At 43.5% G+C, this 27,071-nt stretch overlaps 2 protein-coding genes across 3 annotated transcripts; one reads left to right on the plus strand and one right to left on the minus strand.

Moving 5' to 3' along the window:
* Window positions 1-659: 659 nt before the first annotated feature.
* Window positions 660-6,780, minus strand: foxj1a (forkhead box J1a). 2 transcript variants are annotated; one of them, XM_026163638.1, is made up of 3 exons: window positions 6,648-6,780; window positions 5,205-5,819; window positions 660-3,727 (listed from the first exon to the last, which is right to left on the minus strand). In XM_026163638.1, the coding sequence occupies exons 2-3, from the start codon at window positions 5,757-5,759 to the stop codon at window positions 2,903-2,905; spliced, it is 1,380 nt and encodes a 459-aa protein (XP_026019423.1). In that variant the 5' UTR covers window positions 5,760-5,819; window positions 6,648-6,780; the 3' UTR covers window positions 660-2,902. The 2 variants fall into 2 exon arrangements, with proteins under 2 accessions (XP_026019423.1, XP_026019424.1); XM_026163639.1 differs by lacking the exon at window positions 6,648-6,780 and having other exon boundaries at window positions 5,205-5,821.
* A 10,902-nt stretch (window positions 6,781-17,682) lies between these two features.
* Window positions 17,683-26,050, plus strand: ubald2 (UBA-like domain containing 2). Its single transcript, XM_026163924.1, has 3 exons — window positions 17,683-17,962; window positions 23,470-23,526; window positions 25,657-26,050. The coding sequence occupies exons 1-3, from the start codon at window positions 17,843-17,845 to the stop codon at window positions 26,002-26,004; spliced, it is 525 nt and encodes a 174-aa protein (XP_026019709.1). The 5' UTR covers window positions 17,683-17,842; the 3' UTR covers window positions 26,005-26,050.
* Window positions 26,051-27,071: the final 1,021 nt, after the last annotated feature.

The following is a 27,071-nucleotide window of genomic DNA, read 5'->3' on the forward strand; positions in this document are numbered from 1 at the left end:
CCATCCAGAGTGACTGTTTTAAGAGAAAAACTTCCTGTTTCATAACCACCAGCCTTAGGATTCACCCTCGGGGGACTTTGAATGAGTTATGTACCAATCCAACAAGCAGGAGTTGATGTATTTTAATAAATGAGTGAAAGCTTGGTCTAGTTGTGGTCATGGCATCACCAAAATTATTTGAGTTAAAGCTCGAGTGTCACAGCAGTCCAGACCGTTAGCATGCAGGAAGTCACCCTCCCAGGACCACAAATGCCTTTCCAGACTTTACAGAATAACTGTGCTACAGATTAGCTGTTACAGTTGAGATCATTAAGATTCACCCTCTGGGGACCACGAATATCTAAACATGCCAGAGGAATCCCCACCAGAGCCGTGGAGCTGTTCTTCTTAGACGATAACCTCGTGGTTGGACTAGAGAAAAGTTAAAGATTCAAAAGTCATTTTGATTATCCTCTGGGGACCACGAATGCCTTTAAAACATTTCAGCCTTTACATTAACTTTACGTGTGACTGGATGAGTGAGAGGCTTGGAGGTTTTTGATAGAAGAGTTTATCCTCTGAGGACCGTGAACTGCCTTTTTTGGCAGTCAAACTGAAAGAGCCTTCATGACTAAAAATGAGGAAATGTGTCAAGTAGACAGGCGAGATGCAGTAAAACATTTTTTATTGTCAAAGAAAAGTTGAAAAATAAAATAAAAACAAAAAGGTAGAAGAATACATGAGCGTTTAAACATCAGCATAGAACCAATCATGAGGTAAGATCCCATTATTGTGGTTTAAAGTGTTATTTGATTGAGACGAGCTAAAACACAACCATAGCTGGTTTTACTGAGAGTCCCTCGAGTGTATTCACACCTCCGAATACACAAAACAGTGAGCCTGGTCTCTCTGAAGTAAACAGCATGAATGGACTCCAACAAATGACTGTAACATATAACAAATATCACTGTACAATGATTGCACTTTCACACATGTTTAGAGAACAGTTACTGCATCTCAGCAGTTAAAGACTGTCCCCGTCCTTATGCAGCGTGATTTGGTTTAGTCTGAATCCAGCGAGCTCTTTTGTTCACGTCCAGCAGTCCCCAACTTTATCGCACACCAACACAAAAACATTTCCTCATTGCAGTAAAACGCGCACGGCCGCCCCGTCGAGTCCCAAGTGTTGTTCTTGGCACATAGAAGGTCAGGTATTCATTTACAAGCCACCGTGGCCTCTTTAAACTGTGCATTTTAAGCTCCTAATGATTCTTTGTTGGAGAATTTTGCCTCAGGCTGCTTTGTGTTTATTTTAACTTTTACACCGCGAAGCTGTGATGCGTCCTCTGCTGCGTTTCTTTATATCTACCGGCTACAAAGTCACAGGAAGGAAGAAAGAAAGCCGTTACTTCTACAAGCCATATATGTCAGTCTGTTTTTCTGGAAAAAGTTAAGCTAACATGAATAATTTGTTAAAGTTGTGCTAGTTCATTCTGAAAATAAAGAGTTAGTACCAAAAAAATCCCACGCCAAAAAAAGACAAGAAAACTAAATGAGTAAATCACATCTACACAGAACATAATTTGGCAAAAATCTCATCATCAGTCTGTCGTAGCATTACTCCTGATTCCACTTTAACAATTAAAAAAAAGTCTTAGTTGATCAACTGTTCACTGAAAATATCTTTCAGGCAACATGATCTCCTTTTTCACAATAAAACACTTTCGTGATGTAAACAGAGACCATGTTGTGTCGTCTGTAAGGCCTGGTCACACCAGAGATCAATTTATTCCAATAAAATTGTGCCGATTGGTGGATTCATGCTGTTAGCTGTTTATTTCTGAAAGAAAATGTGGACCTCTTTGATCAGATGGAGTGGTTTTGGTTGCCGGTGGATTGTATAAAATAAAAGTTGTGCTTTATCGCCAAAATGAAAAGCCATACGGCCTCTGATTCCAGTTAGCGTCGCACTTCTCACAGTTTCATTACCGCTTGGTGAGTAGTTGACGTGTGTTTGCAGACAAGTTCCATGCAAACTGCTGGTGGGAAGAGCAACCTGCTAGCAACCAAAGCAAGCACAACAAGGTTGTGGTGTGGCATTGTGTTCCTATTCTAAGTAATTTCACAATATCAACTGCCAGAGACCACATGCAGCCAAATCCACACTTTTCCGTAGTGGTAAACCGAGTATAAAACATAACGAACTGTCAGTGTTTTTGTGTAGTTTTGAGAGAGTTTATTTTGGGGGTTCTCATCTTCCTGTTATGATTGAGTGGACTAGTGACTGGCTAACTTATTAGCATTATCTGTAGGAGCTCTATGTAAGAACATAAACGTCTGAATCAGTTTGAATGGACATTAAACTAGAAATAAAGTCTACTTGCATTTAGCTCCAGCATCTTTAAACTACACCCTCCCTAACAGCTCAATGATTGGCCAACTTCTGGAAGCTTACTGAATGGCAGCAATCAGTGCTTGTGAGGGGTAATGACCGCTGGAAATGTAGTTTAAACAAATGTTTACATCATTATGTGAAACTCGTTTAGCAGGAACACCGTCCACCCCTGGCCCCGTGTTCTCACAAACACACGAAGGGAAACATGACGCTAAAATTACCGTGCTGCCTTCTGGTGTGTCCAGGCCTTCACTCTGAAAACTGTCATTTCACAAAAAAAAGGAAAAAAACATTCAGTGTAGTTTCTCTGTGGAATATGAACTGCTGCTGTACATTGTGGCATCATTGTTCGGTAGGCATTGAGTGTTTATTTCCAGCATTGAACCTGCGTAAAAATGTTTCTCTAAAAATACTTTAAACATCTTGAAAAGGACGGTTAAGCTTGCATGAGGATAAAAAAAGAGTATTTTATTCCCAGGTTGTGTTGAGAAGCGTTCTTAGTTTGTAAGACGACCTGGAAATTATTCCTTAAAGGAGGGTGTCCATCCTGCTGCTGGGGTCCCCACCTAATGGGTCCTCGAGCCCAAACAGCTGGTCTAAGTTGACGGTGGAGCTACAGAGGAAATCACTGCGGCCATGATCCGCCTCCTCTTCTGGCCAGGGGTTCTCCAGGAAGGCTGTGGCAAGGAAGGTCTCCTCATCAAAGTCAGACATGTTGTTACTCCTCTCTGCCTCTGCTGAGCCTGCAGGGGCTTCAACAGGAGAAATGTGGGTTCCCCGCACTGTTAGGTCCTCCTCTTTCATGATGGGGCTCAGAGGCTCACCACCTTCCAAAGTGAGCTCCCCGCTGAGGGCAGAATCCAGAAGGGCGTCCCAGTCGAAGTCTCCCTTCAGAGGTCCAATCTCCTTCTGTTCATCCATGGAGAGCAGAGGGGAGCTGGACCGACGGGGGGCTTTGGCAGCACCATTTCTAGAGCCCTGCTTCCTCTTGAGCCCACTCCTTCCCCTGACCACTGGCCAGGACCCCAGCATGGTCCCCTCAGCCAGATGGGGGTCCCAATTCTGATCAGCCCCCGTTGCCTCTTCGAACTCTCGAAGAAGCCTTTGGGACTCTGGGTTGACGCAAAGCCCGATCTGCCCTCTGGGCTGAGGCTGCATGTTCACCCCGAGTCTGTTCCGCAGGGCCGGGTTGATCTGGACGGGCGGCATTCGTCTCTTCTTGTAGGCACCACTCAGGAGGCGCTCAGCATACTGCGGGTCAATCTTCCAGAAACCCCCCTTCCCAGGCTCGTCCTTCTGCCGCGGCACCTTGATGAAGCACTTGTTGAGCGAGAGGTTGTGTCGGATCGAGTTCTGGAAGGAGGAATGTATATTTTAAATAACAGCTCACACACTGTCTTCATTCAGCTCAGATCATCAGATTGATGTTGCTCTTATTTGTGTTCAGCACATTTGAAGCTGCAGCCTGGCTTAACAGTTAGCTTAGCTTAGCATAATGGTAGTAACATGTTTACAAAAACTGTTTCAGTCTGTATAGATAATTTCCCCCCTCATAACTGTACAAGGGAGAATGTTTGGATAACTCTGGATTACAGTTTGCATTATTAGAGGCGTGGCCTCTGTGACTGACAGGTGTATGGTGACACAGGCGGCTGTCTGCTAGCTGTCTGCTAGGCTTCTCCTCAGCTAGCTAGAGACCCTGAACTAAATCTCTGGACCATGTTTGTGCTGTTGGAGCCTTTTGGAGCCTTTTTAATTATCTAACCAATAATATGGATGCTGTGAAGTTACTGCACTAACAGACCGTCCAACAGGTCTGAGCTCCAGTTTTAGTGAGTGAAATTCTAGGACTAATTGGATGTTACTAAAAAGCCAAAAAGAATTCCTAAATGTTCATGCTAAGAATAAATGGCAGAGAAATCTCCTTTAAAGTAATACAGGTACATGTGTACTATATCTGAAGTCCTTTTTTGCCTCAAGCCAGGAAATCAGAGAGCCAAGGATGTCAGGTTGGAGCTGATCCCAGTATGCTGCCTTTAGCACACCTGCTAAACCTGTGAGCTAACCTGCCCGCTCATGTTTCCTTTTATGATCCTTTAAAATTAATCTTAATTTAATTCTTTTATTTTCAGGCATCCTTCCATTTTTGGCTTGGGTAACAATATTTACATCTTTATTTTAACACACATGAGTTGCTATAAAGCTGCTGGTATGTAGCTTTTTAGGTTCAGATACCTTTAAGTGTCTTTTCAGCAACAGACTTTAGCTTTTTGTGGTGCAGGAAGTACAGCTAGCAGAGCATTGTAGTCAGTTATAATGTATCCTTGCATTCAACCATCCAGCCCCTCTCCACTCAGGTCTAAACAGAGCGCTGACCCTGTGACCTTTGTTAAATATTATCTGCCCCATGTACTGCCTTACAATAACAAAATGCTCTGAAATGTCTGAGGCTGAAATTCTGGGAGTGCAGCGAACGGCTTCATCAATCATTGATCCAACAGAATTAAAGTTTTCTGAAAAACTGCTGCTGCCTTCATGAGAAAGAATCTGCTTCGGTTACTCCTACTGAGCTGATTTCAGGTATTATGCTGCTTAAAAAAGGAAAACAAAAAGTGCAATCCTGTTAAAGTTTGAGTGTTTTAGGCCTCAGTTATTAATTACACACAAAGCCAAGTGGCAGCAGGCCCAGACCTCTGTTCTCAAACAGAAACACATCCAGCTGTGATGTGACCTGAGAGAAACTCATTTTCACACAATGAGTGCAGCAGGTGGCACATCCTGTCTCAGGTGGACTGCCTCTGTGTGTGTGTGTGGGTGGGGGGTCCGTTACCTGCCAGGTGGGGTCAGCATGGCGGTAGTAGCAGAAGTTGTCGGTGATCCATTTGTAGATGCAGGACAGCGTGATCTTGCTCTTCTTGCTGGCCTGCATGGCCATGCAGATGAGGGTGGCGTAGGAATACGGTGGCTTGATGTGCGCGTTGGTTTTGTAGTCCACGTCGTCCGGACAGTGTCCGTGCGCCACGATGCCGGGCAGTGGCTGCATCCTGCTGTAGGCCGCCGCCGTGGGCTTCCCCGGGGTCAGCGGCATCCCGATGGAGGCGGGATCCCCGGCCAGGGGGGAGGCTGGCGCGTCAGAGCCCAGCTGCTGGTGGCCGAACAGGTGGTGCTGGTGGTGCGTGTGATGCGGCACGTTGGTGCCGAGGATGGAGAACTCCTGCAGCCACTGCAGGCTGGTCAGGCTGTCGTCCAGACTGACGGAGCAGCTGCTGCTGTCGGTGCTGCTGACTCCGTCCCGCTCCTCAGCCTGAGCCGCCGCAGTCACCACCTCCTCCTCCAGACCCACGGAGCCTTCGGCCCACGGGTCGGCACAGCTCAGGGACAGCATGGCTCTCTCCTCTGTGTCAGCTACTTCTCCTCCTCCTCCCTCTGTTACCTCCTGACAGGACTGTAAATACACACCCGACACTTCAGTGAAGGCCAGAACAATGACCCGAGAACAGCTCTGTGTGCGCGCAAAGGGACACGCACTCAATCCACATCCACGCATTCATGCCCGACACCCACTCAAAGCAACAGCTCAGCGTTACGTCACTCTGACACCACAACATCTTTTTCTCACACACACACACACACACACACACACACACACACACACACACACACACACACACACACACACACACACAAACATGCACACACACACACACACACACACACACACACACACACACACACACAAACATGCACACACACACACACACACACACACACACACACACACACACACACACACACACACACACACACACACAAACATGCACACACACACGCACACACACGCACGCACACACAAACATGCACACACACACACACACGCACACACACATGCTCACACACACAAACATGCACACACACACACACGCACACACACACATGCACACACACACACACACACACACAAACATGCACACACACGCACACACACATGCACACACGCACACGCACACACACTCACACTCGCGCTCGCGCTCGCGCACGCAGGGGTCTCAGTTGTCGCGTCCTGTTTTAATAAAGTTTGAATTTTTTCCGCTTTCTGGACTTTCATAAGTTTTTACGCGCAGTAAAATTCGCAGATTTGCGCTTCTTGTACTCCGATCGATCAAACTCTTGAAGGACTTTTGAACAGTTCTTGTGTGATTTCTACATTTCTGTACTGATTTGCTTGCTGAGAGAAAGAGGATAAATGACCTTCGGAATAAAGATCCAGACTCACCTTTGAGCTGCGCCCGTTGAATCCAGACTGATGGAGGCCGAGTGTGAGTCTGCGCACCTGCTGCTCCACACGGAGACCTGGGGAGGAGTCCTGCTTCTCCTGCTCGGCGGAGGTTTGTGGCGGCTGTCAGCGCGCTGCGGGCTCCAGTTTAATACCTGCTGCAGGAGGTTTGACCGGCAACCATAGAAACGCTACACCCCCTGTAAACAGCTCCGCGCGTCTTCATTGGCCTCCCCGTTTCTATGGCGCTTCATTTTTAATCACGCTCAAGTCAACTGTGGCCGCGGGTTCTCAATCTGAGGCCCGGGGCCGCTCCGGGGGACCTGCTGGGACTTTTACTGCAGGATTATTGCAGTTTTATTAAAAGCAAACTCCGCATGACTTTTTCTTTCTTTAAAAAGCGAATGAATGCAAAAACATATTAAATCAGGATGGAAGCTCAGGTCCTGCTGCTCCAAGGCCACGATGCACCATCCACCCACACATCCATCATTTCTATCATATTTAATACTGCACTTATTACTCCTCTGCATTCAGGACAGATTAAGACTCCATATTATTAAGTCTTCCAAAAAGCTTTCAAAAAGTAAAACCAGCTTTTCTGTTGTCCTGCTGCTCTGAACAGTCCGAGCATGTGGAGCTTCATAAGGGATAAACTATTTGACTGATTTTAATTTCTTTGAGATGAAGATTTTACATTTAAAACATGAAAATAAAGTCTTTTAAAACTATACAAAAGACCCGATTATTGAAAATAAAAATGTTTCCTCTGTAAACGTTTCACCAGCCGATGAAACTTTTTACTCTCAAACAACAGATTTAAATCAAGAAAAATCTTTTTTCTCGTCATGATCTGGAACTTTCATAAAATAATTCCCCAATAAATCTCTAAATTTGTCAAAATAAAGAAACAACAATAACAAAAAAAAAATCTAAAACCTGAAAGTAAATTTTGTGTGTTAATCAATCAAGCAAAACTTTATTTATATACACTTTTTATACAATAAAGCTGTAACTCATAGTGCGCACACACACATTCACACACACATACACTATACTCATGTAGTATCACAGCAGGACTGTCTTTGGAACACTGAGATACAAAATAATAACTAACAGTGAAACATAAAGGGAACTAAGGTGAAAGAATAAAGACATTATATAATTAAAGCAGAGTTTTAACATTTAAACAAATAATACAATAAAAATATCACAATGAATTAATAGGAGGTGAACTAAAATATTGAAAAAGAGTAAAAATATTAAAAAGGATCTAAACAGTCTGAGCAGCCCTCGGGTCATCAGGGGGACTCTTCCATAACACGGAACTTATTAAGTCCATAATAATGCCATGTTACCTCTATAATAACTCCATGATAACTCTATGATAACTCTGTTAACTCTATGTTAACTCTATGTTAACTCTATAATAACTCCATGATAACTCTATGATAACTCTGTTAACTCTATGTTAACTCTATGATAACTCTATGTTAACTCTATAATAACTCTATGTTAACTCTATAATAACTCTATGATAACTCTATGTTAACTCTATAATAACTCTATGATAACTCTATGATAACTCTATGTTAACTCTATAATAACTCTATAATAACTCTATGATAACTCTATGTTAACTCTATAATAACTCTATAATAACTCTATGATAACTCTATGATAACTCTATAATAACTCTATGATAACTCTATGTTAACTCTATAATAACTCTATAATAACTCTATGATAACTCTATGATAACTCTATAATAACTCTATGATAACTCTATGATAACTCTATAATAACTCTATGATAACTCTATGTTAACTCTATAATAACTCTATGATAACTCTATGATAACTCTATAATAACTCTATGATAACTCTATGTTAACTCTATAATAACTCTATGATAACTCTATGTTAACTCTATAATAACTCTATAATAACTATGATAACTCTATGATAACTCTATAATAACTCTATGATAACTCTATGTTAACTCTATAATAACTCTATGATAACTCTATGATAACTCTATAATAACTCTATGTTAACTCTATGATAATTCTATGATAACTCTATAATAACTCTATGATAACTCTATGTTAACTCTATAATAACTCTATGATAACTCTATGTTAACTCTATAATAACTCTATGATAACTCTATGATAACTCTATAATAACTCTATGTTAACTCTATGATAATTCTATGATAACTCTATAATAACTCTATGATAACTCTATGTTAACTCTATAATAACTCTATGATAACTCTATGATAACTCTATAATAACTCTATGATAACTCTATGTTAACTCTATAATAACTCCCCACAAATCTTCTGAAAACTGTTGAGAGTTCATTTGAGACGCGACCAAAAGGAGAAAATAATAAAAAGTGTTTGTTTGGTTTTGACGGGGGAACATTTGATCGTCTTTAATAACAGAAACAGTTTGTGGAGAAAAAGGACCCGCTGTTCAAAGTGCCCATCTCCCTCCACCTAAAACACTTCCACAGGATACACCTGTGCGTCCTCACTGATAGCTCCTCCTGCAGACTCCTCCCTCCTCTGTCCTCCTCCAGGTCACAGAGGAGGAGAAGCCTCCCCAGGTCTCTGGTGGAGGAACCAAAGGAGGGGTTATAAAATGAGAACAGGGTCAGTCTTCATATTTAGGGTGAGTGCTTTGTGTTTCTGTTTTTGTCCTCACCGGCTCGTCTCTTTGGATTTCCTTGTCCTTTTGTTTTTGTTGCGCTCTGAACTTCTTGGTTTGTTTTTCTTTGCTTGCTTCGCCTCTGTCTTCATGGTCACATGTTACAAGAATACTGGAGTCTCTCCCTCACATAACGACTCCTCACCCCTGGGTCTGACCTCAGAGGCCTGGACTGAGAATCAGGCATCAGCCACAGGAGACGTTTTACTGCAAAACGAGGTTTTTGTCTGATTCTGAGAGTATTCGAGTACTTTAATACGGTTACTTCTTGTGCCTGACTGGGCTTGCTTGTTTGTCTGCACAATAAATGTAACATACGAGACAAACCAAAAGCTGGACCGAGCGTCTGGACTGATGCAGGCGGAGGCGTGTGTGAAGGAATGTACTTTTGTCCATAAGGCAGAAAAGGAGAGAAAGGCGAAACAAAGAGCTCGGTGCCCCTGAATGTTCTGTTAGTGTGGCTGAGTGGTTTCCTGAGGCCCCTCACAAAACTGTAAAGCTATAAAAAGGCTTCCTCATCTCCTCAAAGCTGCTCTCAACTGATCTGCACAGGCTGCTGACAGCTGCAGGCTGAGTCAGAGAAACAGAGCTTCACCTGCTCACAAACCTCTTCAGGTGTGAAGGGAGGAAGTGGGAGCTTCAGAATAAAAGCTGAATTGTGGACCTCCTCTAGAGATAAATGATGTTTTCATTCAGGACACAGATATTTCGATTGATGGGTGAATAATGCTAACATCAGGGAGTAAATGATTAACTTTAAACCTTAACATACTTAAATGGATGAGTTTTATTAGAATACATTTGTTATTTGGCGTGAAAGTCAAAAATGAGCGATGCTCACATTTTACTTTGATTTTATGCCTGTAGTCCTGTCTCTGTCCCAACTCTCTGCTTTGTTAGCCTTCTTCACCTGTTCTCATACAGAGGTCAGAGGTCAAAGAGGGACCAGTGAAGCAGACTAACTTTAAAGAACAGAGGAGCAGGGAGAAGCGATCTGGACTCAGAGCGACTACAGAAATCTGTCATTAAACTTCACAGACTGGCTGATGGGCCCTTGGACATGCAGATGGATTACTGCCATAAACACATAAACATGTTTTCATCTGAAGCAGAAAAAACACAATAAAGACTAAATCATGACTGTAGGGACACTGAAATGGAAACAAGAAGGTCAAAAACTGAGAAAACAGCTGCAGAGACTCGAAACATCGTCCACAGTGACAAATGCTGTGAAACAAAGAGGAGACAGAAAACACACAATGATGTAAAACCAGATAAATACAACACGAGGCAAAATGTGCACAAATACATGCAAAAACACAAACAGAGACACCAAGCGCTATTCTGATTTTTATTTTCATGTGTTCCAAAAGAAAATGACAGACAGCAGAATTATTAACACATACTCAGTATATTAACTGAAATTTGTTCCAGATTCAAATATTTTATTACAACTCTGCTTCAAAGTTTGTGATCTTTGAATGCATTTTTAATCACTTTGAGCTGCTGGTTTAGTAAAAATAAAATGTAATGGTCACTTTGGACTGGAACAGTCGGGCAGCAGGAAGAAGATCTAAAAGATAAAATGTCGAATAAAACTGAGCCCTTTGAACACAAATGAAAATCTATTTAAAGGTTTATTAATAATAAAAACTCCATCGTCATTTCACTCAGTTTAATTTCTGAAATCTGGTATATATGTTTGTCTGTTCGTTTTTGTATCGTTTTGTTTAAATGCACTCTGGTGTAATGTCTATGATTGGACAGATGAGGGCGCCATATACACGTGAGACGTGAAAGAGGAAAAAACTGAACCGATTGAGACGCTTTTATATTTGTGCCGTCATTAAAAAGTTATTCCTGCTACATTAATGTCGCATCCATATTTTTTTTCTCCACTGATTTCTTCCAAAGCTGAGCAGGATTCAGTGATTCCCGCTCGGAAACAGAGGAAACTCCATGAACACATCTTCACCTCCACTTTTACACACTATTAATCTATTGTATTGTATCTTTATTTGTTTCAGACATATAAAACAAAAAAAACCCAATATATACACACTACATATATTTTCATTTACAGATACGAATATATATGTAGATATACACACACACACGTATGTGTTCAGATAAACAAAAAAAAAAATGAAATAAAACAAAATCGTCTGACATAATGTAACAATGTTTGGTCTGAAAAGGAGTAGGAAGAAGTATGAACATACTTATTAATTCCTACCCCTGCTCAACATCTTATTGATCCCACATAATTCACCTAATTCCCATCATCACATACTCCACACGATACACGAGGAGAAACATGGCTACCGTGATTGATATAATTTGGATATAATTTGATATTTTTATACATACAATGGGTGATCATCTTTATCGGTATCATATTCTTCCAAAATCAGTTTTCGAAGTATTTTCATGAACTTACTAATTCCTGAGCATTGCTGTAGATCTATAGTAAAACTATTCCACAGTTTTACCCCATAAATAGTGACACAAAAGGTTTTAACCTTTGACCGTGCTTTAAGAATCCTTAGATTCAATTTCCCCCTCAATTCATAGTCTCCTTCTCTGTCATAGAACATCCTCTGTATATTTCCTGGTAACATATTGTATCTGGCCTTGTACATAATTTTTGCAGTTTTAATTCTATTCATCTTATTTATTTAGTTATAGATTTTTTTTTAGCATTTGTTTGTTTGTTTTTCTATTACTGTGTTATTGCCTTTATTTATTCCCTTATACTGTGATTTCTCTATAGAGAAGGTCTCACTATACTTTTATTTGTGTTGTTATTACTATTGTTGTATTTCCTAATGTATTCTCCTTTGTGCTTGTTATGCTTTTGTGCAGTAGTGATGGGTTTTTTTCTCTCTCGCAGTGGTTTTTTTGGGGGTTTTTTGCACTTCCTGTTCTCTGTTGTCATCACAGGAACACGTGACAGGATCTGTCAGACGTCTGTGCAACGACTCCTGTGATAATTAAAGAAACCGATTCATGTATTACTTTTATAAAGTAACCGACTTTCCTTCAAAGCTTCTCGTTTAAAGTTTAAAGTGTAGAACTGCAGATTTTTGGGGTTATTTCTGTAGTTTTGACTGAAAAATGACTGAAGCCTCATTTTTCTGTGGATGGTTGCAGTAACTGCTTTGAGCTGTGATCACACAGTGCGCAGTGAAGGTGGGAACTGTGCAGTAAAACTAAAGGATGAATCACCTCGTTTAAAAGGTGAGTTTGCTGTTCAGGGTGTAACTGAGTATTTCTGCAGTACTTGAGCACTTCCGTCAATAATCATTGTGTTTTTGTAAATACTGAGCTGTGCAGACGGCTGTTAACCATTGACTCTCACAGACCCCCCCGCTCTTGCTGTGGTGGTGAGATGACCCCCAGCTGAACTTTTCTAACATTCAGCAGCAGCTCAGACGGGAACCATGAAGCACGAGCAGCTCCAGGAAGCAAGAAAAAGAAAAAAAGCAATGGTACAGAAAGCTTGATGTTCCCGTTTCATCAGAGACGACGGTGCATCGGGGGCCCTGCACGTCTCCAGCAGGCGGATAAAAGTGCATCTCGTCCTGCTGGATGAAATCCAAATGTGCTTTTGTTTTACTGCTCAGGTTCATTTTTAACATCCGCTCAGAGACAAACCCTCACCTATGAGCAAACATCCCCCACCGAGAATATGAGACAAGATAAGATAAGATAAGATAAGATAAAACTTTATTAATCCCTCGGGTGGGTTCCTCTGGGAAATTCGGTTTCCAAAAGCACAGCACCGACAGAAGTTACAGAGTAACAGAATATTATACACACACACACACACACACACACACACACACACACACACACACACACACACACATACATATATAAATACAGAGACATATATAAATAAAATATACGAAGGGGATAAATAGAATAAATAGGAATAAAAATAAAAATACAAGTGAATTGCACATTTCAAGTATTGAGTCTATTGCACCGTTGACTATTAACAAAAGTATTGCACAGTGAAGTGAAGAGGCACTACAGCTTAGTTGTTCCCCCCTCCTTTGATGAGTACAAGTTAAAGGTCAGGTCAGTTAGTGGCTGTGAGTCACTGAGAATTCAATAAATATGTTAACAGATGACAAATATTGCACCAGAGATAAATGCAGGTTAAAAAGTCTCCACTCGCTGATAAAACATCACTTTTCACAACATTCGATTTAATTTCACTGCCCTGACGCCACTTCTGAAGAGAATTCCAAAGATCTGAGGAATATTTGCATTTGAAGGAATTATTCAGAGATAAGAACCGACACACTTTGTTTTGAACATGGTGTCGCCTCAGCCAGCGAATCAGGACACAAACAGCATGTTCACACAGTTCAAAGTGCTCCACAGATAAAAGACAGGCTGAGCACAACAAACACGAAACAAGCATCAGAAATAAAAATATTACAGAATAAGAGAATAAAAATAAAGAAAGGGACGTCGGCGTCTTTGCACTAAAATCATTTTTCGTGGACGCCCTGGCTCGATGTGCGCCAGGGGTCAGTTTGGGGACCAGCCTTGTTTCCTGTGTATATGCCCCCCTGTCTGTGTGTAATTGACACAATGAGGACTCACATGATCATCAGAGCTGAGTGCTCTTTGTCAAGTTTAAGACTGGACAGAAATAAAAGTTGAGGAATTCGGGCAGCAGCTGCAAACATCACACCACCAACTAACACGACCTGTCGTCTTTAAGTATCTCAAGGACACAAAGACTATCAGACCAGCGAAGCCTCCAGTGGGGGCCATCACAGTGGCTACATCCATCATTTATATACAGTCTTTGGACTAAATCATATGTATCCTCCCTCTCTGACATCACAGAGAGCCAAGATTAGAAAACACTGTGACCGACTGAGCGTTCAGAGCAGTCTGAATCCTGAGGATTACAGCACACACACTGACCTCATTAACTGAAACTTTGGCCATGTTTAATCTGCACATCCAGCTCCTGAACTGAGATACCTGACAGGTAATAAAGCAAAAGGAGAGCAGGTCCATCTGCTGTGATGTTCTCATGAGCAAACAGAACCACTAGACCTGCTGAAGCCTGTCAGGAGCTTTGTGTCCCTATAGTCTTCCTCTTTCCTCCAATAATACATAATAGATGCCCTCCTGTGCCACATGCTCCTTCACCTGCAGCAGGGCTGAATTACTCACCTGATGGCAGAAAGAGAGCCGGACAGCCTGCAGCCGAGAGCTGCTCTGCCCCGATAAGAAGATTATCAGTGTTCATCAGGAGAACCGTCACTGTGGGTCCTCTGGAGCTCAGCTCTGAGGGGACAGGCTGATAGTGTTTCGTGTCGAAGCCACGACGCTCATCCAAGCACAAACACTTGTTCCTTTTATCTGTAGCCCATCATGCAAAAGGCTTTTTAAATTTTAAAAGTGTTTGCAGAAAAATGCAGCATGTTACCAGTGGAAACCACAAACTGTATATCAAAGATGGATGTACCCCCTGTCAAGTCAAGTAGTCAAGTATTTATTTATTGTCATTGTCAAAGAACAATGAAATTGCGTTTGGGGCTTCCGTACAACCCGTAAAAAAAACCAAAAAAAAAAAAAAAAAACCCTTAAAACCCAAGTGTAAATATTTAACCCAGTGTGACTTCAGTGCAATGAGACAATCCTTAGCAACAACATGAGAACAAGACAGGTAATGTTCATAGGACATTCAGACAAAGACCTGAGAAACATGACAAAATGCAACAATGCAACCCGTTCAATATTATTGTACTGTGAGATATGATGGTTGTCTATTTAAGAAAGAGGGGGGGGGGGGGGAGAGAATAAAGATATGATGCACCAATGCAGACCAGTTCATTGCTATTAAGAAGTTGGATATGGTTATTGTCCGTGAGAGGGGGGCAGAGAGTTCAGGAGCCTCACAGCCTGTGGATACAGGCTGTTGGCCAGTCTGGATGTTCTGGCCTGTATAGACCTGTACCTTCTCCCTGAGGGCAGCAGATGGAAAAGGTGGCGCGCAGGGTGATGTTGGTCCCGCAGGATACTGTGCACCCTCCTCAGACAGCGAGTGGGGAAGATATTACTGATCTCTGGCAGAATTATTCTCTGGAACATGACTCTATGTTTGAAGTCTCTGTGTTAGAGTTTTAGCTGCAGCCATCTTGGTTTTTGAAGCCAGAAGTGACCATGTTTAGGTTAGATGTTGGAGTGCTAAGTTAGTGGTTAGTAAGATGCATCCACATATATCTGTGTAGGTTCTCAGTTATCCAGGTCACGGAAATCTAAGGAGCTTGGAAAGACTTTTTAAAATTCTGTGAAGACATTTTACCTGCTCAGTCATCCAGGTAAGTGAATCACTGTTGGTTCTGTTCATCTGGACGTAGCGAGACGGAAGAAGTCACTTGGATGAGTGACGAAACGTTTGAAAACTCTACATCCAGATGAACAGAATCAAACTTTGGGGATTTACTTACCTGGACGATTGATCATGAATCAAAACGGAATCTTTTGGGGTCTCAAGCAAAATGTATCTTCAGTGCTAAAACCAAATGGTGGAGGCGTTTAAAGTCTATGGGAGTTATCCCTTAAGAGGGTCGTTGACCCACTATTAGCATGAGCGAAGGTGTGAAAAAAGGGCGTGGGTCATTATCAACAGAGGTTTCGGGTGAATCCATTGTGAGACTTTCCCTCACACCATCATCATTGAGATCAACTGATGCAAAACGTGAGTGGAGGTTGAGGCACCTGGGAAGGGTCTCAAAACTGTTTTGTAGGTGGCAGACAGTTGGCGTTGTAACTTACAAATCCATCTTTGAACTGTTCACAGATGGAGATGCCACCATTTGGTTTTAGAAATGAAGAAGCTTCTCGGATGGGAAATCAAATGTCCTCACGAAAGCTACAGAAGTCCGGTCAGCTTTTTGACAGTGGATGTTGGAGGAACTACAGTCTGCCACCCTGGGGCCACACCATTTAAAAGTTTCTAGAAACGTCTCGGCAAGCTCATGTGGTGAAAAGGGGTCAGGATATCAATACAAAGATCAGTTTCATGTCCTTCTTTACATTCTCGCTGTCACGTTAGTGTTTAAATAGATTATGCTTCATCATTTATAAAGCAGCATGATTTATTTTTGATGTGCTCCTGAGATGTTAATTTTGGTTTATTGTCCAATAACAACAACAACTAAGATGTTTGTGAAGGCAAAATCAATTTCATTATTAGCTCCTTATTTCAGAAAAACATCAATGTAAGTCACGTTTGTAGGATATGACATATTATATGGAGCATACACATTTAAGACATGTGTATGTGGTCAGAAAAAGAAAAAGTAGTGAAAAACTAGACATACATGAATAACAGACACGTACATATCAGTATTATTACTCATGCCCCCCCGACCCGGCCCCGGATAAAGCGGATGAAGATGGATGGATGAGTCTTATTATTGTTAATAGGCAAATTCAAGTTAGTTGGATTCCAACATGGATTTAATATTCTTTATATGAAAAATTTATTAATAAAAGCAATTAAATTATTTAAATCCTGGACTTTATGTACTAATAACAGAAAAATCTCTTACATCAAAACGTTTGTAAATTAACACATATCTTTAAAATACCCTGTAATTCTCATGAATATTCTGCATTACTGTGGAAACAAATTACTGAATAAATCGGTTGTGTTCGAAATGTGTTGTTTCATATTACTACAGTATATATTACAGTTTTGATAAATACAAAAGCAAACGCAAAGTAAACCTTCGTGTATTATGTAACACACTCCTTATAGTAGCCTATTTAATTTAAAATGTATTTTTGATATATCAGGTTTTTGTGGTGTATATGAGAAAAATATAGGCAGTCAGTTAAATAAATTATAAAATTAAATTTTAAAAATGTATTTAATTTATTATGTCTTTCTCGGGTTGACTCTATGAACGGGATATGTTTCAAAAAATAAAACAAAATATTTACAGTGTTTACACGTGTGAAGCTCGTGAGGAAGCAGCCAATCGGCTCTATGAGTTTACGGCAACTGGCCGATCGAACATTACGTCAGCGTAACGAACACAAATGAAAGCGCTTGTGTAACCCTACTCGACAAACACTGAGGGCGGCGTGGACGGTTTTCACTCACCCCTATTTAAGACTCCACCCACCGACACAGTCCTAACACTTAAAACCAGCGCACCGAAGAAATTTAAACTCGTTTCATCGATAGCCAATCAGCGCCTCTGTAGTACTCTCTCGCCGTGGAGTCGTCCAATCAGTGACGCGTTGCTCTTTGTTGTTGCGATGACATGAAAACATTGTTGTTGCTGCTGCGGAGACTCACGGACAGACGAGCAGGAAGGACGGAAGGTTCGCGGGGCTTCCTTCAGGTCCGGGTTTAGTTATTATCATTTTTTTTTATTTTTTAGAAAAAAAGGTGGCAGTTTTTGTCTGTAAAGGAGCCGCGGGAGCAGCCATGTCGGTCAATATGGAAGAACTGAGGCACCAAGTGATGATAAACCAGTTTGTTTTGACGGCTGGCTGCGCCGCGGATCAGGCGAAGCAGCTCCTCCAGGCGGCCCACTGGCAGTTCGAGGTGAGTGGGAGGTTTATTTACACGTTGAGTCCTTTTATTAACCCCCACGCGTGATTTGGTGTACAAAGAGGTGCCCGTGAACTCGCTGTGGTGATTGTTTTGAGGATTTCCCGTGCTGCCTCGCTGCCATGCGCTCCCGGGGCTAGCGTTAGCCGCCTAGCCGCGCTGAGGACGTGGTGTTCGATGCTTTTTGTTTACATTCTCCGTCGCCTCGCCGTTAAGCTAGCTGCTGTTAGCCGGGCAGAGCGGTAGTGCGCTCGGGTTGGACCAGGGCTGTGTAAGGCTAGAGTAGAGCGGTGTTTATTTTGGCGTGGAGATGCTGATAAGATAAGATGCGCTGTTTTTCATCCGCTCGCATTACTCACAGATCATAAACTACAGGTCAGGCTTGTTTACCGTCAGAGCTCGCGGGGTGATCTGATGGATCAGCCCCTCCCTGCCCAGCTCAAAAACAATCGTTTCATCACGTTTCCTGTGTGAGTTTCTGGAAGCACAGCGAGCGGCTCTCTGCGTGTTTGTGTCCGCTTCACGGAGCGGATAAAGAGGTCAGACCGTGCGTGCTCCCCGCTAAGCGCCCTGACATTGATCCCGGTGCTTCTCGGTTATATATAGACCGATTAAGATGCATTATCCTTCCAGCTGTTCCTATACACGGACCTCCGTGTGCCATTAACACCTATTAGAAGTTGAAGCTGGCTGGTGGAGGTCAGTTTGAGCTGTTTCTTCGCAGTTTTCCCAACGTGGCGCTCGTGTCTCTAACTATGATTCAAAGCCGAGAAGTCCTCCTCTAACAGGGCGAGGCAGGCCAGCGGATAACAGAAGACGAGCCTTTAGCTGCTCGTTGTGTTTAGTGGGAGTCATAAAATGCGTGGTTGAGCTGCTGGTTCTCCTCTTTTTCCCCTCTCATGAAGAAAGTGGGTCCCATGATATTAATCTGATACGCATGCCGGGGACGTGACTGTTTACTGGGCCTGTGATGGTCAGGCTAATAATTCAACAAAGCGTACAGTGTAAATACACAGGCCAGCTGTAAGTCATTACAGAAGGCTCTGTGCTCACTGGAAAATGAAAAGTAGCCACTATTGATCAGATTTTGTTGAACAACAAACTTGGAAATTTCTATGAAGTGACAGTCAGGCTCCCTCTGCTCCTCACTGGTTTCCTCTTTCATTGCTAAACAGGCCTGAGCTTGTTTCCTTCATGTGCTGCAGCACAGAGCGCTGTATTTTCGCCAGCTTATGAAGAAAACACACTCGCACTCGTGTTTGAAATCCTCCTCAGCCTCTCTCTAACCACCGATCACAGATTGTGGATCGGATTAAGATTTGGGGATTTTCCTTTTCATGGATCCAAAATGTTAATTGAATGATCTCAGACTGGATCGCTGGAAGAAGCCTGACATTTTTATTTTGGCCCACCTTTAAAAAGCAGAAATGCACAGACTGTGCTGAGCCTGATAAGGCAGGATTGGCAGTCCATCAGCCATTCCTGAAAAGTTGTTTCACTACGGTTCTGTGCTGCGTCACCTCACAGCAATTTGTGAACGTTATTCTTATTCAATGAAATAAATAAAGGATAAAAAAAAAGATTTAGGTGTACCCAGGTCCTGTTTACAACTTCTGCTCCCATCTGTCTGCGTTTGTGTGGATGATTTCTCCTTGACCACCTCCCAGAACATCTGACATTTCATCAAACGCACCCATCCGCAGCATTGACCTGCTGAACAGCTAACGGTCACCTGAGCTTCCACGCCTCTGTCTGTTGCAGCCAGGTGCTGCACCGGGAGGGGAGGAGGCGGTGGTGATGTTTGGAGTACTGTCAGGAGTTGGGGTTATGACTCTGATTGGCTGACTTGTTTATTTGGAAAAAGTGCTGTGCACTGCTACTTTGTGTGACTGGAAACTGGGATTAAGGAGTGTTGTTGTGTCTCTGGGGTGAGTCACTAACCTTCACGTTACCTGGACAACATAATACAGCTGAATCCTGGAAGACAACGCTGAGGGAGAAGCACGGGTTAGAGGCGCAACCTTGGTGTGAAGGATGTGGGCGTTCCTCGCGTCTGAGATGCCGGACTTGCAGTCAGACCTCAGTCCCACGCTAACATGTCCCCACAGCAGGCTGTTATTTTGTTTTGGTGTTTGCTGAATGAAGAGAATCGAGCTGCAGTTCCTCTAACGTCCACTGGAGGCTCCAGCAGTTAGTCAGTCCCCATAGACTCCCATGTTAGAGCATTCCAGCAGAAATCAACAGGTTTACAGCCTGATACACAAACTCGTTCAGTCTCTGTGGACAATTTCCTCTTTTAGAACAATCGTCCAGGTGTTTACGTTCACGCTGGATGTCCTGCTGACTCACAGGTCAAAAATAATCTGTATTTATCTTGCCTGTGTCACTTGCCTCTCACTGACATCATACAGACCCAAGAGTAGAAGTTTCAAAGTTTACATTTATGGGGAAAGATTGAATGATGTTAAGGAACCGCGTGACCACAGACCTTCAGCCGGCTGTGAAGAGACTAGGGCTGCCACAAACGATTATTTTGATAGTTGACTAGTCACCGATTATTTTTGCGATTAGTCGACTAATCAGATCATCATCCATTGGACGTAAAACTACAGCTTATTGCACCAGCAGCATCTGCTCTTATATAACTATCATTAGCTTACAGCTTTAAGTGTTTAAGGTCTGTGCTAACTAAATATAAAGACAAGATGATAGTTTATTAAATTTTAATGAAATTTGCAGATTGTTTCGGTAAAGTTTAATAAACTCCTTGCTATCTAAAATATAACAGGACACTGGAGTATATTCTGGAGCATCTCACACTTCTGATAATCAGCTGTCTGCTTGACGTTTATTCAGCTGTGTAAAAACTATAACTTTAATCTCAGACAAACTGATTTACTCAGGAACAAATAAAATACTAAAAAAAAAAAAAAAAAAGCCAAACAACAACATTTTTAATTTATCTAAGTGACTCATATATATTTAACCTGAGTCGCGAAAGACGGCGGTGGGTTTGAAAACGATTTGCCGGGAGTCCGGTGTTCTCACGGCGCTAGTGAGCCTAGCCCCCGGCTAGCTATCGAGCTAGTGGGTAACAGACGTCTCCGAAAACGTCGGAGCGCTTTTGAAAATATGTGGTGTCCTGATAAACTGAGCCGATATTTGAGGTTTACACAGCTACATTCTCGCCTGAAAATATGTTAAACGTTTATTTTGTGACCCAGAAAGAATTAACATTAAAACTAACTAGCTGCCGCCATTGTTGGAAACTAAGCTGGGCTTATTAGCTATGAATTCTGGGACACAGCTGCTTCTTCTTCTTCAGGGTTTAACGGCAGCTGGCATCCTTGTACATGCAGTGCTGCCATCTTCTGTTTCAGTCCGTTATTACACTCTTAAATCCTGCTACTTATTCCTGCGTCTTTTGGGATCTTACAAAGCTTCAAACGACGCGTCGACTATTAAATCAGTCGTCGACGATTTTGATAGTCGACGTAATCGTGACTAGTCGACAAATCGTGGCAGCCCTAGAAGAGACGCACGGACCTTAAATAATCCTGAGATTTAACCTGTGGACGAGTAACTGGAGTAACGAAGTTGGTGGAAGAAGTTTGTTTGAGGGGAAAGAAAGCTTTTGAAAACAGACCCGAGCGCTGAGTGACGTTGGCAGGTCCAGATGAGTGTTTTGTGTTGATTATCATGTTGATGATGCTGACTGTGTTTGTACAGTGTTGACTCGTTCTGAGCGAACACAGTGACACGTGAGGAGCCCGAAGCAGGAAATGTGTTCATGCTGTTTTTGTAAAATTACTACAATGACAGTGAAAATAGCTGCTGATTAACTTCCTGTCGAACCGCCCGGTTTGCCCCTTTGCTGAAAGAGGAAGTTTCTTTTTCTGTTGGAGCTTCTGTTTTTTTTTGTCCTTGGTCATGAGGCACTAGAGTGAAAGTAAAAGCCGTCACGCCGCCGTGAACCGTTTTCCCTCTGCAAGGACTTTTAAAGACACTCGCAGGTTACGGAGTTTCCTGCAACAAACCAGAAAATTAAACGAGACGAGACAAAGAGCGGCTCTTTGCACAATAGCGGCCGAGCACTTTCGCTCTTTGAGATGGGTGTCACGTTGTACGGCAGACATTCCTGCGCCACCGCTGTTGTTAAACAACCACGGCTGGGGGGAGGGGGAGGGAAGGGCACGGCATTCATTCAAGTGTTGGGAACAAAAAAGAAGAAACTGAGCTGCAAAACAAGCTCACGCTCCCTGTTCAGACCACAGGAGCTCTGCAGTCCCACAGTTATTGCAGACATTGAACTCAGCAAACACCACATTCAGTGATTTTTATCTGTTATGCACGGTTAAATATTGTGCTGGTTTTAATGTTCCTGCACGTCGAAGATGCTGGGAACAGTGGAGCTCCGAGGCGTTCGAGTCCTTAGTGCAGAAACTGGCTGTCTCAGTTTTAAGTGTTGGGAATGGAAAGTCTAAAGTGGTCCCCTCCTGGTCAGTTCCCACCTGTGGGATGACTCCACCCCCCGCAACATTGCTGGGGGGGGGGTCCCTTGGGTCCTCGGGAAATGTTTTGTAGCGTTGGGTCGGCCCGGTGTTTCTCCTTCTGCAATCACAGCGTGCGTTTGAGTTCACAACAAAGACGACAAAGAGACAAAGTACGTGAAGCCAACTCGTTTCCCTGTTTGCACAATCAGGAGACGCACTGTTTACATTTCAGGCTGCTGTGAGGGAAAGCTGGAAAAGTTCGACGAGCGCTCGTGTTTTGTCTTCTGAAAACTTGCAGACCTTCAGAGATACGAGCGTTTGAGTCAGTCCAACCCAGCTCAATGTCACACGGGACGAAACAGGAGACGCTGATGAGACTCTTTGTTTCTTACTTCACTGCCAGTGTTTCTGCGCCACAGCTGCTTAAATCCGAACACTTTCAGCGTGTTTCTGCAAACATGAAACTAAACGTCTTTTTGGGTTTTGTGAGGTTGTCTCTGGCGGTTAATGCCCCGAGACAGGAAATGAAAAATGATGTGACACATGAGTCCATGATCATAAATAAGTCAGTCCTTTTATAACTGATCAGTTTTCCTGTTTCAGTGATTATTGGGTATGTTATCAAAGCTTCCAGGCGCGATGACCTCGGCTGCTTCAGGTGGTTTGGCTGTGAAATAAGCTCGTTTTCGTTCCGTGGCTTTAAAAATGTTGTCAGCTCTGCAGGAAGCTGCAGATCATTTCTTCAGAAACAGAAAGTCTGGTTTTTGTTCGCCTCCCTCGAGGTTTCACTCCCAGCAGCTCTGCAGAAAAAAGAGTCTCTGCGGTCTGATGACTCAGTTTCAGGTCCCAGCGTGGAGATGATACGTTTAGCCCTTTGTGTTAACGATGGTGAAAGGTGGGGGTATGGGGCGGCCCTTCCTGTCTGAGGTTTTGGGGGAAATGAATGCGTCCTGCTTGCTCTCCATGTGGAAACTTAACTCGTCCTTCTGCCTCTCTTTCTGTCTGCAGACGGCCTTGAGCTCCTTCTTCCAGGAGGCCAACGTCCCCGGGCATCACCACCAGATGGTAAGTGCGTGAAAACGTTACTAAACACAACGATTTTATGAAAGTCTTCTGTGGTTGTGGTTGGCTGGTTCAGCGTGGCGATCCACAGGCTGCCGTTCAGACATCAGGAAGCAGTTCGATGGTCCACGCCATTCCTTCTTCCTGCATCTGCCGGTTGGTTTAGTCACAGAGAGCAGCAGAAGGTGGAGGGCGAGCTGCTCGCACAGACGCTGTGTTTGTGTTTGAGCGCTGTTAGGACGACGGGCGTGTGCAGCCATAATAACTGTTTAATCTCCAACTGCAGCCCTGTAATTTAATAATTACCAGCTTATAAAGAGAAAATGTGCAGACCTGCGTCACAGTGAGCAGACAGGTGTGTGTGTGTGCGTTTGTCTTCTCATTAAATCTCCTGCCTCTGCCTCCCTGGATCTGATCCTCGGTCGTGCTGGGACGCCTGCAGCAGGCGTGTTTTGTTTTCATTCCTCCTCCTCTGGTTTGTGTGCACGCGTTGGGAGGGGGGGGCATGTTGAGGCAGCAGGCTGCTTTGTTGTTATTTTGGGTGACATCATCTTCATCATCTGCACTGAAGCAACTCAGCGCTCTGAGCGAGCATCAGCTGCCCAACTTCCTCCCGGGGTGCACAGGAGGAGGAGGGAGCAGCGATGTGGAGCCTTTATTGTGAAAGTAATGAGTTTGTTTGAGGCTCAGAAAATGGCAGAGTTTGGACTTTTTGCCGTAAGAACAAATATTGACAAATTTAGTGGAATATTTTAGAAAAATGTAAAAAATATTTTGAGTACAAACAGTTTTTCGGAGTATGGGGGAAATGGGAATCCACATGTGTCTGTAAAGTGATGAACTATTAAAGATAACACTGAAGTCTTGAGGAAATAAAAAGCTCCGCGGGAACCAGCCGAGCGGCTTCTTCTCCTTCTTAGACGCCTCGGAGATTAATGAGAGAGCGTGTGTGCACGTGCAGCAGCGCCTCAGAGAGTTAATAGGAACCAATCAATCCTGTTCCTGAGGATCATTTTTGACTCGTAAGTAAAAGTTTGATTATTTGGCTCTGTGTGAGGTCACGTGGCGCCCGGCAAGCTGGTGTTGTTCTTGGTCCAACGTCATCGGTGCGATGCATCAACACGCAGCACACCACAGAACCGGTTCTCCGAGGCTCACGGGAAATCTACAGAGGCGAGGCCGTTTGTAACGAACACGCCGATCAGGCCTGAACAGCAGCAGGAAAATGCCCGCAGGTTTACCGCCTCTGCACGCCGTGCACCTCAGCGCTGAAACAACACACCCGGCTGTTTACGTCGGGAAGGAGGCCTTTCGCCGGCTCAACGTGAACATGTGAGAAGGCGGAGCTCCAACAGGCAGCGTAAAAGTCACTGTGGTCATCCCGCTGTTGTTTTGGTGACACAGATCTGTGGCTGCAGGCGCAACTCTGTTTGTTTCGGTGTGCTCCGAATTGACGTCGCTAAACATCACCTCATGAGATGGGCGTGTCGCACGCCGTAAAAGGAAGGGGAAGGGCTAAAAGGTCTGCACCTGAGACTCGGGTTCAACCATCTGTACCACATATGGAGGGTAATTAATGTCAGTTTTATCTCGGGCGCTGGTGGAGACTCCAGGAAGTTCCTGCGACCTGCCAACAGACGGTTATTGCCCCCCCAGTAAACCATAAACATAAAAAAATATATAAATATGGGTGCAGCCAGCGTGTCGTCGTGGTTCGGGTTTTGGTTCCACCGTGTTGGTTTATTGTCTGCAGACTCGCAGCTGCTGACCTCATTATTTTATTGTTTTATTTATATTTTGATATTGCTAGGGATGATGCAATGATCGGGGACCATTCTTAATTTCGTTGTTCTCATGACAATGACAATAAAGTTTCTGATTCTGATTAAAACGAAGCTGTTTAATAATCTTATTTTCATTGAGCAGCATGTGTGGCTCCGCCTCCAGCAGCCTTAGAAAGTCTGGGTCATCCAATGGCCCTCTTGACTTTCCTTCGCTGTGTGTGTGTGTGTGTGTGTGTGTGTGTTCAGGTTTTTCTTCTTCTGACTTCACATTAAAGCATTTGAAGTTTTACAACAAGTCCTCCAGGCTTTTATTTTGAAACCATCCTCCCTCTCTCTCCTCTTCCTGCAGATGTGCACTCCCAGAAACACCCCCGCCACGCCACCCAACTTCCCCGATGCCATCACCATGTTCTCCAAACTGCGGGCATCCGAGTGTGGCTCCGGCAGTGGGCCCTCCCAGGTGTCCATGGCGTGCTCTCCACCGACTCACTCCTCCACGGCGGGATTCGGCTCCTTCTGGGCGTCCTCGCCACCCAGCCACCAGCCGGCCTGGCTGCCCCCGTCATCGCCCACGGGCCACCACATGCATCACAATCACTACCACCACATGCAACAGACTCCTATGTGGCCCCCCGTCTCCCAGCCCAACGGCTCCCAGCAGCCCCCTGTTGTATCGGCACTTCATGGACAGAGATGAGGCTGAGCGGCGGGCTGAGTGAGCTCGGGCAGGGCGGGAGGGTCTGGGGTTTTAGGGGCGGGAGGGGGGAGGATTTCTTGTTTCTCGTTTCTCTGAACTGAACACGAGCAGTTTGGCTTTGCTGCGAGCCGGAGGGCGACACTGGAGGGTCTCCGAGGACACTGAGAAACTGAACCCAGCCACGCTCTGAGCAGAACCCCAACAGAGCACTTACCGAGGATCGGAGCCATGAGACGTGATTTTTAGAGACTCTCTTTTCATTTGTCAGAAAAAAATCAGACAGGAAGTCGACAATAAACCAGCAGACCAAGAGGAGGACGAATCAGACGTGTGTGTGTTTGGAGTACAGATGTGCATCAACAGGTCAGCTACAAAGTTTCCGCCCGGGCTGCAGACACTAACGTGATGTCAGAGACAATCCCAGTTTGTGCTTCTCACTGAGTGCCGAGTTGTTTAAGGAGGTTTTTCTGAGCTGGATGGAAAAATGTTGAGTTTGCTGCACACCTGCCAGATGTGAACACAGCTGGAAGTGAGAAACTGTGCCTGAGGCAGAAAATTTAAAATAAATGTAATCTTGTTTATGTCCAATGATTCTTTTTTTTTTTTTTTTGTCGTTCTCTTTGCTTCACGATTCCTCGTTTCCACCTCCTGAATCTACAGATTTTTAATTCCACTTACAAATAAATAAAACTAAACACCTGCTCTGATTCTTTCACATCTGCTGATGTGATGAAATAAACCGCAGATATGAGAAGGTTGGACAGAACGTGACGTCCTCAGTCTTCATCTGACAGTCAAAGCGTTACCTTTGTGCACAGCTGAGGTTCTTTCAGAATGATTCAGGCTTTTCTTTACTATTTAAATCAAAAATTGGACTTAAATCATCAAGTTTGTGTTTTGTCATGGAAACTGTAACACCATCATAGACTGTATATAAAAGATGGACATCACCCATTAATTTGAAACGTCCTGTTTTAAAACATTCAGTTGGCGACTTTTACTGAGTGACTTTGACCATAAACTTATCAGGAAAGTACAGCTGAGGTCAGAGGTCAAGTGAGCAGTAA

This window comes from Astatotilapia calliptera, chromosome 4, assembly GCF_900246225.1.
Source record: "Astatotilapia calliptera chromosome 4, fAstCal1.2, whole genome shotgun sequence".
Taxonomy (NCBI): Eukaryota; Metazoa; Chordata; class Actinopteri; order Cichliformes; family Cichlidae; genus Astatotilapia; species Astatotilapia calliptera.

Bases quoted from the DNA above. Each gene is read 5' to 3' on its own strand.
- foxj1a (XM_026163638.1), bottom strand. From the start codon at position 5,759: ATGCTGTCCCTGAGCTGTGCCGACCCGTGGGCCGAAGGCTCCGTGGGT. The intron at 3,728-5,204 runs GTAACGGACCCC...TCCTCCTTCCAG, and splicing joins ATGCTGACCCCACCTGGCAG to AACTCGATCCGACACAACCT.
- ubald2 (XM_026163924.1), top strand. From the start codon at position 17,843: ATGTCGGTCAATATGGAAGAACTGAGGCACCAAGTGATGATAAACCAG. The intron at 17,963-23,469 runs GTGAGTGGGAGG...TTCTGTCTGCAG, and splicing joins CGGCCCACTGGCAGTTCGAG to ACGGCCTTGAGCTCCTTCTT. The intron at 23,527-25,656 runs GTAAGTGCGTGA...CTCTTCCTGCAG, and splicing joins CCGGGCATCACCACCAGATG to ATGTGCACTCCCAGAAACAC.